This window comes from Stenella coeruleoalba (assembly GCF_951394435.1).
Source record: "Stenella coeruleoalba genome assembly, chromosome: 13".
Classification (NCBI taxonomy): Eukaryota; Metazoa; Chordata; class Mammalia; order Artiodactyla; family Delphinidae; genus Stenella; species Stenella coeruleoalba.
In genome coordinates this window covers 15,591,295-15,606,279 of record NC_137159.1, presented here as the reverse complement: position 1 = coordinate 15,606,279, position 14,985 = coordinate 15,591,295, and the positions used below count along the sequence as shown (strand labels likewise).

The 14,985-nt window shown below is 41.3% G+C and overlaps 1 protein-coding gene across 1 annotated transcript in view; it reads left to right on the top strand.

Moving 5' to 3' along the window:
• Positions 1 to 14,985, top strand: part of DNAH6 (dynein axonemal heavy chain 6) — a 288,563-nt gene that overhangs the window by 159,026 nt on the left and 114,552 nt on the right. The window contains exons 39-44 of the mRNA XM_079940119.1: positions 2,238 to 2,395; positions 3,857 to 3,988; positions 8,734 to 8,905; positions 9,667 to 9,813; positions 10,412 to 10,485; positions 13,408 to 13,562. Coding sequence (XP_079796245.1) covers positions 2,238 to 2,395; positions 3,857 to 3,988; positions 8,734 to 8,905; positions 9,667 to 9,813; positions 10,412 to 10,485; positions 13,408 to 13,562 — 838 coding nt within the window. The remainder of the gene's footprint in view (positions 1 to 2,237; positions 2,396 to 3,856; positions 3,989 to 8,733; positions 8,906 to 9,666; positions 9,814 to 10,411; positions 10,486 to 13,407; positions 13,563 to 14,985) is intronic.

Below are 14,985 nucleotides of genomic sequence, written 5' to 3'. Positions count from 1 at the left end.
ATGTAATAAAATTACAATTGGATATTTTCTTTGCTTAATTTATTTGTAAAGGTAATTCTGTTAATGGTATTCTCTCCTGGGTATAGATCTAGATATCTTACTGTTAGCAAGCAGGTAGTTTATTTCTATCATCACCTTCAACTCAGAGCATCTTCAATCTCTGCCTCTCCGAGGCTTTCCCTCTCTCCACTCATGCCATGCTTTCAAACCTGCATTGATTTCCCTTTATTTAAAACAAACAAACAGGGGCTTCCCTGGTGGCACAGTGGTTAAGAGTCCACCTGCCAATGCAGGGGACATGGGTTTGAGAACTGGGAGGATCCCACATGCCGTGGAGCAACTAGGTCCGTGCGCCATGACTGCTGAGTGTGCACTCTGGGACCCGCGAACCACAACTACTGAGCCCGCGTGCCACAGCTACTGAAGCCTGTGCGCCTGGAGCCCATGCTCTGCAGCAGGAGAGGCCACCACAATGAGAAGCCCGTTCACCGCAACGAAGAGTAGCCCCTGCTCGCAGCAACTAACGAAAGCCCGCGCACAGCATCAAAGACCCAATGCAGCCAAAAATTAAAAAAAAAAAATTAAAAAAAAACTCTTTATGTCTGGTGCACTGACTTATCTGAACTCAGTAGGGAATAAGCGTGAAAATGTTTTGGTGTTTCCTTCAGTCAGCGCTTTCCGCCAAGCTTTGTGGGATCTCTCTCACCCTGCCTTATTAACCGCTTAGATAAATACCATAACCTTCTGGTCACTTGCAATTTTGAGTCTGGTCCAATGTAAAGCTTCAATCCAAACCCCAAAATTAATTTTTGTCTTTTTTTTGTTTTTGAAGTATAGTTGATTTACAATGTTGTGTTAATTTCTGCTGTACTGCAAAGTGATTCCGTATATTCTTTTCCATTATGGTTTATCCCAGGAGATTTGATATAGTTCCCTGTGCTATACATTATGACCTTGTTGTTAATCAGTCCAAACCCAATTTAAAGCTCTTCCTCTCCTCTGCTGTAAGCCAGGTTTGTGGCTGGAGGTGCTGGAGGGGTATGGGGGCTCTTTTACTCTTCCCACCTTCCCTCTAGGAGGCTCTAGTGTATCTGGATGGGAGGAGAAGGGAAGGACAGGGTTCTCCCTAACTGAAGTTTAGGTGGGCCTCTGTGGATTGCCCCTGCTTCTCTGTTGGCCTGATGGTTGTCCACGCTTTCAGCGTGGCAGGCTTCCAGGAGCAGGTTTTCTCAGGGCCTCCCAGAAGAATTGTGCACAGGCCAAGCATTGACCTTCCCACTGGAAGGTTCCCTGATGTTGGGAATCACGGTCTCAGCCCCACTTTGTCCCACCCTCCAGTGGCACATCCTGCAGCCTCCTGCTGCTGGGGTCCACTTGCCCAGCCCACAGCCCTCCTGGGTGGAGCACTAGGCAGAGCTCAGGCCCAGCTACCTTCCACATTGTCTATCATCTCACAGGCCCTGTCATGCCAGCTGCTTTCCTAGCCCCTCTCTGTTACCCTTTTCCTGCTCAGGTAGGCACAGGGCAAAGGAAGCCAGTCTTTCTGGTGGGGGCCCCAAATTTTTATGAATGGTACTCGTAGCATGCCTCCCCACCCCTGACCTGCTGCTTGGCTTCCAGAGGCCAGAAGATGAAGTGGGGCACTGAGTTTGCCTCATTTTCTTTGGAATTGTCACATGCTGGATGCCAGCATAGTGGAGTCACTTCCTCTTCTTAAGTTATTTTCTCTTCTGTGTTATCACTCTTTTTTTTCTTCTGAATGTATATATTGACTTTCTTTAAGTTAAATATGCCATTGTACAGCTCCACTGCACTGGATTTCCCTTTGATGTAATAAGGATGTTTTGAATATCCTGTCCTGTTTTCCCTGTAGGGGGTGGTGGGATGGCATTTATGTAAGGAAACTTTTGGGATTCTTCTGCTTCCTCCTGTGAAAAGGAAATGACTTTACTCACCCCAGGCCCAGGCCACACAGTTGGTGAGGGCAGTGGGAGTGGCTGGGATTGAGGAAGGTCAACTGAAGTGCTAAGATCCACAGCTTCGTGTCGGAGCCTGGATGGGGCCAGAGGGAGATCTCTCGTCCTCAAGACAAGACTCTGCTGGGACCCTTCTCACTCTGTAGAAAACTGAGCTCATTATGACCTGCACGGTGTTCACTGAGTCCAAAACCTTACCTAAGTCTCGTCTTACGTTTACCAAGGGCAAATAATAATTCTTAAATTCATGTTGTTTCCTAGGAGCACCAGGAAACAAACGAATTGTGATTTTTGTTGACGATTTAAACATGCCCAGACTGGATCACTATGGCTCTCAGCCTCCCATTGAATTACTTCGGCAATATCAAGATTTTGGTGGATTTTATGACAGAAACAAACTCTTTTGGAAAGACATACAGGTTACTTTAGGTTTTAAATTACTTTGCATGTTTCAGTTTAAATGGCAGTGAAATATGGTGTATTCATTTGCTAGGGTTGCCATAACAAAGTACAACAGACTGGGTGACTCAAACTATAGAAATTTATTTTCTCACAGTTCTAGAAGGCGGAAGTCCAAGATCAAGATGTCAGTAGGGTTGGTTTATTCTGAGGCCTCTCTCCTTGGCTTATAGATGGCCGTGTTCTCCCTATGTCTTCTTATGATTTTCTCCCTGTATCCATGTCCAAACTGTCTCTTCTTGTAAGGACACCAGTCATATTGGATTAGGACCCACCATAGTGACCTCATCTTAACTAAATTACCTCTTTAAATACCCTACCTCCAAATACAGTCACATTGTGGGTTACGGGGAGTTAGGGCTTCAACACATGATTGGCCAAGAGGAGGCAGAGAAGGACACATAATTCAGCCCATGACATATGGCCTCTGCATTTCTTGTGTGTAACTCAATTCATTCAGTCTGTATTGGCTTCTCGCCATGCTTGATTCATGAGATTTATAGACAACTGAGACAGCCCCGGCCTCCTGGAGGGCTCAGCTTTGGAGGATGGCTGAACATGTGTTTATAATGTAGGTTGATAAGTGGAAAGAGACTGGAGGGGAGCAGGGGTGGGCACTGGGTTGATGATGAGAGAATCCTTCCCAGAAGAGGTGATGTCAGAACAGGATTTTGCAGGCAGGGCAGGGCAAAGCAAGGAAAGGGAGTTATTTACATCTCAAAGCAAGTAATGTGAGACACCATGGGGGTGTGGAATGTGAGCAGCAAAGCAGCAGGACATGCAAAGGTCAGCCCAGGGGGCCATGGTGCCATGATGAGGAATGTGATTAGGAGCCTCTGAAGGAAACATTGTAGAAAGATCCCCTTGGCTGCAGGGAAGGTATGGACTAGAGAGGAGGCAAGGCCAGAAGCACCTACAGTATCATGTATTGACCAGTAGAACATGTTATGACCAGAGGCTCAAAGGAACCTAGCCCTGTATTTCCCCTAGGAGCAATGGTTCAGGGTGCATTAATTCAGTGTTCCTGGCAATTTTATAGAACACAGCTACCACAAAAAACAAGAACTGACTATACTTAGTATTTATTAAATATATTTTAACCTAAGGTACAAATTCTTACAATTTTTTAAGATTAGATTTTTACATAGGAGTATTTATACAAGATAGATGAGTTAGCTAAGTAACCTTGAGTAACTTATTTATCAACCAGGGCCTTGATTTTTTCATCTACAAACCGGAGATAACAACAGTGATCTCCTGAGGTGGTTGTGAGAATTAAGTCAGATAATGTGTTGGAAAATATAACACAATGCTGTCCTAGGGTAGGTCCTCCAAAACTGTTGGTTGAGTCCTACTGTTGGGATGGGCACATTGCATGTCCTTCTTTGCTGGGTGACCCGAGTGGATTTCTCTCCATACAGGATGTAACGATTGTATCAGCGTGCGCACCTCCAGGTGGTGGCCGCAACCCCGTGACCGCCCGCTTCATCCGACACTTCAGCATGTTCTGTCTCCCGATGCCCTCAGAGCACAGTCTGAAACAGATTTTTCAGGTGAGGCTGGATTCCAACTTGGGCAAGAGGGGAAAAGAAAACTTATTTGTTCCAAGATTCACACAGAACAGTCCGTTTCTAGGGAGCCCATCCATCATTTCCTCAGCAGAAACCAGGTAAGCACAGGGGCATCTGGGCAGTAGCTGATAGGCATTTGCATCATGGCCTTCTGCGTTTGTGGTCTCAGAGGTAGTTTTAGGAATGCAGAAAGCTGGTCAGAACACTGCCCCTACCTCTAAAGAAGGCTATGTCCCAGGCCCTTGACTCTCAGCAGATCTCATCCCTACCCAGCCCCGGCCTCTGTGCTCGTCTCCTCGCTGATCGCCATGTCTATGTCCACTTGCCCAGCAGACACCACCCCTGATAACCCAGCGGGCTCAGGCTCAACACATCAACCCAGAATTTATCATCCCTGCTGCCACCACCCCCACAGCAGAAACAACCACGCTTATTTCTTCCATCTGCACAAACTTCCCCAGGGGACCACTTCCTCGTCCTTTAACTGGGGGAAATAACTGTGTCTGCCCTGTAAGGGATCAGCAGAAGGGTTCAGAAAGTGCAAGGCATTAACCTAAGTAGAATGATGCGAGACCACGAAGCAGCATGACCAGAGCGAGTATGTCATACCAACCAGCAAAGACGCTCAGAGGAGACAGCCAGTGAGCTGAGTCCTACAAGGTGGAATTGACAGGGGTGGACAGAAACACACAGGTGAATGTGGTCACAGAGGCAGGAAGTGGTAATGTGTGCATCCAGGTAGGATGAGACAGGTGACTGGTCTGAAGAAACTGGCTTTGGTTGCAATCACCCAGGAGCCAAAGAGGCAGTGATACAGGCATAAAGTGAGCCTCTGCATTTACCTGCATCAGCCTCTCCTTCCAATGGGGTCTTCTTAGAGGAGAGAAAGGACCAGAACCAGTACATACACAACAGTCAGCTGGAAAGTGGTTTTCATATTGAAATTACATCCATGGGAAATTATTTTTAATAAATTTGAAGTCGTTCCAATAAGCTGTTTAGGAGCTAATGCCAAAAGGATACATAAGAACTGCCACATTTCGGAAAACTTTTAGAGAGTACTTTAGAATAGGAAAGGATGGGAGCTTATCTACCATAATTAAGTAGCAAGTACAGAACATGACAGGAAGTGGGTAACGGGGACCAACACAAGTATTAGACTTTTTTAAATCCTACCTTTTGTTGAGAACCTTTATGTGTATATTCTAAAGTTTGAAGTGAGTGATTCCCACCATGGTATCCTGACACACTTTGTGATGTGATCAGTGATGAGGGGGTGTCCCAAGTAACTTATGCCTGATGATAAGGTACTAAATTCGCAAATTATTTTACATTTGAACAAATTCAAGCAAATTCAAAGTTACCCTAACAACAACAACAAAATGTCATTCTTAATGATTCCAAAATATTTTTTTGGGTGGGAGGAAGAAGGTAGAGTCTGAGCTCCTGGAAATGAAAGTGATCCCAACCTTCAGCCTCCTCCCTCTGCCTGTGGGAATCACATCTACGGAAATGTGTCACTTACAGGAACATCAGCCAGCAAACACGTTACAGATGAAAACAGGCAGGAACTGCTTTTTCCCACTGTAACTTAGAGGCTATCATTTAAAACTCACCCTAGCCGTGGGTGGTAATAGAAATGAAATGCAGCAAAACTGAGAGATTCTGGGTTGGACTGCATTCAGGTGGGAAGTATATTTTTCTCATTAGCAGAACAGACTGGAGATTTTGTCTGTAGAAAAAAAGGCCTTGGATCCCAAACTTTTTTTTTTTTTTTTTTTTTTTTGCGGTACGCGGGCCTCTCACTGTTGTGGCCTCTCCTGTGGTGGAGCACTGGCTCTGGACGCGCAGGCTCAGTGGCCATGGCTCACGGGCCCAGCCGCTCCGCGGCATGTGGGATCTTCCCGGACCGGGGCACGAACCCGTGTCCCCTGCATCGCCATGCGGACTGTCAACCACTGTGCCACCAGGGAAGCCCCCAAACTTTCTTTTTAATCACAGCCCATCTAAGCAGAGTTCACAGCCCACCTTTCCTGTCCTTATCGTATGGAGGAGAAAGAACTTGGGGATTACCAAGAATTGAAAAAAGCAAAATCAATAAGTTAAAGTAAATTTGTTGTTTTGTATATATATATGACAGTATTTATATATATGTAACTATACTATATATTAGATAGATATAGATGTAAACTGTGTTAGTATTTGTGTGATGGAGAATAAACAGACTGGGATTTTTATTTTTGTCGTATTAGGATGGTCCTACTCAACATGAGGTCCAAAAAGGAGAATGTTACATTCATGTTGGGGGCTCGTCAGGACAGTACCTCAAAAAGATAGTCCTCACAAACTGCTTTTACAAATAATGTTCAACAGAAGGCTCATTGAAAACAAATACTTTGATTTATTTCAAACTATGTCATATATGAACCCCAAATCTAAAGTCACGAGGGCTGACTTGCAAGCATTTGATATGCATTCTGGCGCCTTCTCCCATAAGTAATTCCAAGGCTAATGGTGATGGGAGTTTATCTATTTAAAAATGTAATATGAGTTTCCCTAGCAACTGGGGCTAGAAGGCTAATAAATACGTACTCTCAGCTTGTGGCAAGTGATATATGAGAAGATCAGAGAGCCATAAGCGAGACTGATGGGAGGACTTATCTTAGATTGGGTAGTCAGGGAAGGCCTCTCTGAAGGACATGTAATATCCAACATGAAGGATGAGAAAGTCCCTGCGAAGCAGAGAGCCCTGTGGGAATGGGTCCTGGGGGGGAAGAGAGCATGGGTAGTAAGGCCAGGGAGGCTGACACAGCGTCTGGTGGGGAGAGAGGGTAAGGAGAAGAGGCTGGGCAGGGGCAGAGTATGCACTGGTGGGGGTGCAGGGCCTTATTTCCCTGATTAAAGGTAACAGAAGGGAGATGAGTGGGAATGGAGAGGCCAAGGAGTAAGGAGGGAGTGAGGAAGCCCAGATGAAAAGGAGTGAGGGCTGGAATGGGGTGTCGTCAAGGGGAACAGAAGGAAGCAGGCAGATTCAAGAAATGTATTCAAGAGCGACTGTGGGGGACAAAGAAGGGCAGGTTTCAAAAGAGACTTCTAGGACTTCCCTGGTGACACAGTGGTTAAGAATCCACCTGCCAATGCAGGGGACACTGGTTCGAGCCCTGGTCCAGGAAGATCCCACATGCTGCGGAGCAACGAAGCCCATGTGCCACAACTACTGAACCTGTGCTCTAGAGCCTGCAAGCCACAACTACTGAAGCCCACGCACCTAGAGCCCGTGCTCCACAACAAGAGAAGCCACCGCAATGAGAAGCCCGCGCACCGCAACGAAGAGTAGACCCCACTCGCCGCAACCAGAGAAAAGCCCGCGCGCAGCAACGAAGACCCAATGCAGCCAATAATAAATAAATAAATTTTTTAAAAAGAAGAGAAAAGAGACTTCCAAGTTCCTGATCTGAGTGGAGGGTGGGGCCATACACTGAGCTAGGGAAGCGGAAGGGTGGGGAGTTCACAGGTGTCAGTACGTCGAACTTTCAATATACATGAGGGTGAAAGTCTACAGATTTGTTGGTCATTCACCCATAAGAATCAGAGAGAGGACTTCAGCTCATTTCCAGATAAGTGTGAGCACTCCGTGAAGACCCTCTGGACCCACAGCCAGATGAGGTCTAATTACTTGAGAGTGGGCTCACGGTAAGTCCACTGGTCAGCTGTGAATGCTGCTCAGGCAGCACCAGACAGTCACAGAGGACAGAAGTGAGTCCATTCTGGAGAACATATTCTGAAATGGAAAGAAGAGGGTGTTTTTGTTTTTTGTGTTTTGAGTTTCCTTCATTGAAATGTAGTTGATTTACAATGTTGTGTTAGTTTCAGGTGTACAGCAAAGTGATTCGGTTATAGGTATATATATAGTCTTTTTCATATTCTTTTCCATTACGGTTTATTACAGGATATTGAATATAGTTCCCTGTGCTAACCACTACGACCTTGTTGTTTGTCTATTTTATATATAGTAGTTTGTATCTGCTAATCCCAAACACCTAGTTTATCCCTCCCCCAGAAGAGTTTTTTCTTTAATTAATTTTTATTGGAATATGGTTGCTTTACAATGTTGTGTTAGCCTCCACTGCACAACAAAGTGAATCTGCCATACACATACATACATCCCTCCCTTTTGGACTTCCCTCCCATTTAGGTTACCACAGTGCATCAGGTAGAGTTCCCTGTGCGATACAGTATGTTCCAATCAGTTGTCTATTTTATACATAGTATCAATAATGTATATGTGTCAATCCTAGTCTCCCAATTCCTCCCTCCCCCCACCCTTTCTCCCTTGGTATCCATACATTTATTCTCTACGTCTATGTCTCTTTTTCTGCTTTGCAAATAAGATCATCTATACCATTTTTCTAGATTCCACACATATGCGTTATTATATGATAATTGCTTTTCTCTTTCTGACTTACTTCACTCTGTATGACACTCTCTAGGTCCATCCACATCTCTACAAATAACTCAATTTCATTCCTTTTTATGGCTGAGTAATATAGCGTTGTATACATGTGCCACATCTAGAAAAGAAGAGTTTTAACATCCACATGTCCTTGCACTGTAATTTGGTTTTCTACTTATTATTAGAAAAAGTATCATCAGATCTGGAGTATATGAAAGATAAATTTTGGTTAAAAAAAAAATCTAACCCTCTCATATTACATTTCTGATTCTAGGCCATCTTAAGTGGCTTCCTAAATGACTTCCCACCAGCTGTAAAGCAAACTGCATCCAAAATTGTGGAAGCCTCAGTTGAGATCTATAACAGGATGAGTGTGGATCTTCTGCCTACACCAGCCAAGTCTCATTATGTCTTTAACTTGAGGGATTTATCCAAATGTGTGCAAGGTAGTGTATGGAACCTTCATTCTCTGCCCTGCACCCTCCTTCCATTTCCATTCACCCCCAGATCTCTCAGTAGAAGTGTGTGTACATGGGTGTCTGAGACTTGCCTGGAAATCCCATTACAATGTTCCTGTTCAAGTCACCCTCCACCCCCACCCCAGACTGGCTACTTCACAGCTTTCCTCAAACCACCCTCCCATTTCTCACTCCCAGCTGGTGGCCTGTCTTCTTTTTCACTGAAAAAAAATAGAAGCAATCAAACCAGAAGGTCCTCCTCTTCCAGATCTCCCAGACATCCTGCATCTGCCTTCCCTCCCACTGCAGTGGTTCAGCTGTCCCTGCCCCTAACATGTGCCAATAGTCCCCCCCACCCCAGTATTGAATCGCATCCCCTCCTGCCGACTCAAGGATTTTGCTCTTATAATTCCCCCTTCCCTTCTGCATTGTCAATGCTTCCTCTTCTATCAGATCATTCGTTAACAGCATAAGACCCTGCTATATAATACCTCACAACTTAAAAAATAATTCTCTTTAGGCCCCATATCCCCCTTCTGCTACCCTCCCCATTTTCACCGCTAATGTGTCCCCAGTTTTGCTTTCAAAAAATGAGCTCACCATTATTATATGTGTATATCCACTGGGGAACCATCCATTTCTGGTAGTGTGGGGATAAAGTTGGACTTAAGGATTTCCTCCTTAATTAAACTACTAGATATTCCACAATTGTAGAATTTTTCTTCTTTTCTCCTTTTCTTAAAAAACAGGTATCCTTCAATGTGATCCAGGAACAATAAGAGAAGAGATACAGATATTTAGACTTTTTTGCCATGAATGTCAAAGAGTCTTCCATGACCGTTTGATTAATAATGAAGATAAGCACTATTTCCATGCTATTTTGACAGAAATGGCCAGTAAATATCAATCTTTATATCAATCTTTATTTAGCTAGGTTTTTTTAGTAGAAAAACAATTTGGTTTCTAATCTTAGCCATTAGACTACCAGGGAGACACAATTTGGTTTCTAAAATGAGCAAAATGAATTGTAAGCATTCATGAGTAAAAGGTTTTTTCTTCATATATTTATATATGACCCAAATATATAACAATATATGAAATATTATGAAAATCATTTCATTGAAATTCAGGAAGGGTTAATATTCTTAATTCAGTATAGCATTTTAAGTAGAGGAGGGAAAGTAGGAAAAAAAATAGCATTTTGTTGGATAAGAAACCAGGATATTTCTAAAGTATTTCTTATTTATTAATATGTGTTCAATATCTGTTATTTAATAAAATGTTTACTAATAGTAAATATTCTTAATCTTAAATCTGGGGGATTATCAACCAGACTAAAGTGGTATGGCATTAACATGGCTTTCCCTCAGTTTCATGTGTACCAATTAGGCTTCTAAATAAAGTAACAGGGGTTATTATTCTGTGTATCTTATTATTAATATCCTGCATTCAAGCTTATTGTTATACTAAGAATTGATTTTGTTTTTTGAATAGACAAACATTTTGGAATTGCAATAGGCCTGGAATATTTTTTGACTAAGCCCATCATATTTGGAGATTTCATTAAGGTAAGTATGTTGTATTGACGGCTACATTTGAAGGCTATAAAACATTTACTATTTTCTACTTCAAGTTCATATTCTATAAGAGCTTTGCACATGTGAAGATTAGAGATCTAGACCAGGGGTCAGCAAGCTATGGTCCATAGTCCAAATCCACCCACCGCCCATTTTTGTAAATGGAGTTCTATAGGGACTCAGCCACAGCCCATTTGACTGTACTATGTATATGACTGCTTTCTAATGACTAGGCAGAGTGGAGTAGTAGCAACACAGGCTATACGACCTGCAAAGCCTAAAATATTTACTATATGTCCCTTGAGAGAAAAAGATTGCTGACTTCTGATCTAGTTACATTCATTTTAATATTAGTTTGAATCCGAAACCCATCAGGTATTCGATTTGGAAGGAAGCAAAGAGATTTAGTCTCTTAACTCAGGACTCCAATTCCTTTCCTAGAATCCTGTGTAGTTCTTCAGCCTCTGCTCAGAGGTTTCCAGTTATGGGAAGCTAATTAGTTAGCAGTTCTGCCTTCTTCATTTCAGGGTAGCTCTAATTAGTACCAAAATTTTCCTTGTACTAAGTTCCTTAAGTCTGTCCCCCCAACAACATCTACACATAGGCCCTAATTTTACCCTCTAGACCTACCTAGAATAGACTTATTCTAGATGAGTAACATTATTCTATGTTAGAAGACTTCCGTCTAACCACCCTACCTATGTTGACAGATAGCTGTCTTGTTTTACCAAGTTGACTCTTGTTTGGGTACAACATTCCTACTGTCCCTGAGAGGGCAAGGGCCATGTTTGTTTTGTTCACCCTAAATCCCTAGTTTCCTGCACAGAGCTAAGTATATAGCAGGCTCTCAATCAATGCTGTTTAAACAAATGAATGGACTCATCTTTATATCATACACATATGCAATACCTCACCACCCTGATAACCCCTGACAACTAAAAAAAATTACTAAACAATTTATTTGTATGAAATATATCTATTTTTTAATTAATTTTTATTGGAGTATAGTTGCTTTACAATGTTGTGTTAGTTTTTACTGTAAAGCAAAATGAATCAGCTATATATATACATATATTCCCTCTTTTTTGGATTTCCTTCCCATTTAGGTCACCACAGTGCATTAAGTAAAGTTCCCTGTGCTATACAGTACGTTCTCATTAGTTGTCTATTTTATACATAGTATCAATAGTGTATATGTGTCAATCCCAATCTCCCAATTCCCCCCACCTGCCCCCCTTTTCCCTCTTAGTATCCATACATTTGTTCTCTATGTCTGTGTCTCTATTTCTGCTTTGCAAATAAGATCTTCTATACCATTTTTCTAGATCCCACATATATGCATTAATATATGATATTTGTTTTTCTTTCTGACTTACTTCACTCTGTATGACAGTCTCTAGGTCCATCCACATCTCTACAAATGACCCAATTTTGTTCCTTTTAATAGCTGAGTAATACTCCATTGCATATATGTACCACATCTTTTTTATCCATTCATCTGTAAATGGACATCTAGGTTGCTTCCATGTCCTGGCTAATGTAAATAGTGCTGCAATGAAAATTGTGGTACATGACTCTTGTTTAATTATGGTTTTCTCAGGGTATATGCCCAGTAGTGGGATTGCTGGATCATATGGTAATTCTATTTTTAGTTTTTTAAGGAACCTCCATACTGTTCTCCATAGTGGCTGTATCAATTTACATTCCCAGCAACAGTGCAAGAGGGTTCCCTTTTCTCCACACCCTCTCTGGCATTTATTGTTTGTAGATTTTCTGATGATGCCCATTCTAACTGGTGTGAGGTGATACCTCATTGTAGTTTTGATTTGCCTTTCTCTAATAATGAGTGAGGTTGAGCAGCTTTTCATGTGTTTTCATGTGTTTGTTGGCCATCTGTATGTCTTCTTTGAAGAAATGTCTATTTAGGTCTTCTGCCCATTTTTGGATTGGGTTGTTTGTTTTTTTGTTATTGTGCTGCATGAGCTGCTTGTATATTTGGGAGGTTAATCCTTTGTCAGTTGCTTTGTTTGCAAATATTTTCTCCCATTCTGAGGGTTGTCTTTTGGTCTTGTTTATGATTTCCCTTGCTGTGCAAAACCTTTTAAGTCTAATTAGGTCCCATTTATTTATTTTTGTTTTTATTTCAATATTCTAGGAGGTGGGTCAAAAAAAGATCTTGCTGCGAAATATGTCTATTTAAATGTATTCTTAAAATCAAAATCCGAAGTTTATTTTCAGGTGGTGATTATATTTCCTGTGTGTTTCTAACGATATTATTATCAAATGGGGAAATGAAGCAAAGCAAAAAGAGTAGTTGGACTCTTCTTCCATTGCCTATATGTATTTTAGTCAACGGTTCCAAAAGAAAATGTCCCTAGGGCAGTTGCTACGGCAAAGACAAGAAATTATCAATAGGTCCAAACGGACACTCAGTTGCCTATGGTTTACGCCAAATATCATGCTCAATGATTTATTTAATTAAATGACTGCTGTGTAAAAACTATGTATAGTTCTGGCATAACTTTTTATAACACAATCTGCCATACATAATTTTAAACAATTTTGCTTTTCTGATGTCAACAGCTTAAGAGCAAAAGTATGAAACCAGAGTCAGTTAAAGTGAGAAAAAATTTCAAATCATTTCTGAGCTTCTGTGTGAGTTTTATTGCGAAGATCATTGAAATTCCAATGTACCACTTGAAGAGGTTGAATTAAATGAATTTTTCAGTTAGCCATGAACGTCTGAGTTTCTTTAAACTGATTTCCTTGGTTTTAAAGCCCTGTTAGCATATATAAGCAAATGATTAAATAAAAATATAGATAAAATAATGTTCCCTCCTAAGGTTATGTATATTATATACATTTATATATCAGAATTGATCCAACTTGGTTCTTCTCCAATAAATCATCTAGTTTGGAGCAGATAAGACTGACCGGATTTATGATGACATGCCTGATATGGAGAAAATCGCAAATGTTCTACAGGACTATCTTGATGATTATAACCTTACAAATCCCAAAGAAGTAAAGCTGGTGTTCTTCCAGGATGCTATAGAGCATGTTTCAAGGTATAGTGCCATAACGTGCCTAATAATGCATTGATCTAATTTCATTTATATTAAAAGGTAAGGATTAAGTTGTAAAACACTCTTTAAATAGATTGCTAGATGGACAAAGGTCTATTAGCAAATCTTGCTGTAACTTAAAAGGTATTTTTGATATATTTAAAATATATATGACATGAACATTTTATGGAATCTCAGAGGTCATTATCTTTGCTAAATATTAATAGATTGTTTTGGTTTTTTAAAATGTCCTATCTCATTCCAAAAAAAAGATCTAAAGTTGTTTACAGATATGTACAGTATAACCAGGCTGATTAACATGCATGACTAAAGAAATAGGGGGTTTTGCTTTGTTGATAGCAAAACAAGTTGAATGCAAGGATCATACATTCTAACTGCTTTTGAGTGTGACTCATACGCACTGCAAGTATCCTTTAAGGGTCATCCCCAACACCTAGGTATCCAGCCTGAACGTCTGTAGTCCTTGGGGCATATACAACTTTTTAAAGTGACTCATGTCCTGTTGAACAATTCTTAAATTGTAAATATGTGTTAAAAGTGTTGAAATGATAAGGTACTACTGTATAGCACAAGGAGCTATATTCAATATCCTGTGACAAACCATAATGGAAAAGAATATATATATATATATATATATATATATGTATAACTGAGTCACTTTACTGTACAGAAGAAATTAGTACAGCATTGTAAATCAACTATACTTCAATAAAAAAATGTTTTAAGTGTTGAAATGACCCTTCAAGAGTAAGTCAAAATCTACTCCCTCTGACTTCTGATATTCATTCCATCCTTTGGAGTGGTAATAATAATAATAATGGCACTGAGTGTGAATATAAACCATGATATGGAGTATCTCATTTAACTCTGATAACACCTCTGTATGGCTCAATATCATGATCTTTCTAAATATAAGGCTCAGAGAATGTTCCAGTGGTCTGTTGCTACATAATAATCCACTGTAATACTTAGTAGCTTTATTTTTTCATTATTTCTCATGGCTCCCAGCCATTCTCTCCTGGGGTCTCTCATGCAGTTGCAGTCAGACAGCACCTAGAACACCTGGCCCATCTCTGCCTCCCTGTGGACTCCACTGTCTCTCCAGCAAGGCAGCATCAGAGTGCAGGGTCTTCTTACACAATGATTCAGGGCTCCAAAGGCTCGTGCCCCAAGAGAGAGCCAGGCAGAAGGCAAATGGCCTTTCACAACATAGCCTTGGAAGTCACTCAGCATCACTTCTACCATACTCTGTCATTAGAAGCATCATACAGGGCTACCCAAGTTCACAAGACAGGATCAGAGACTCTATCACTTCATAGGGTCAAAGAGCAAGTAGGACCAGAAACATTATTGCAGGCATTTTTGGACAATACCATGTGCCACAGAGAGATTAAGTGAATTGTCC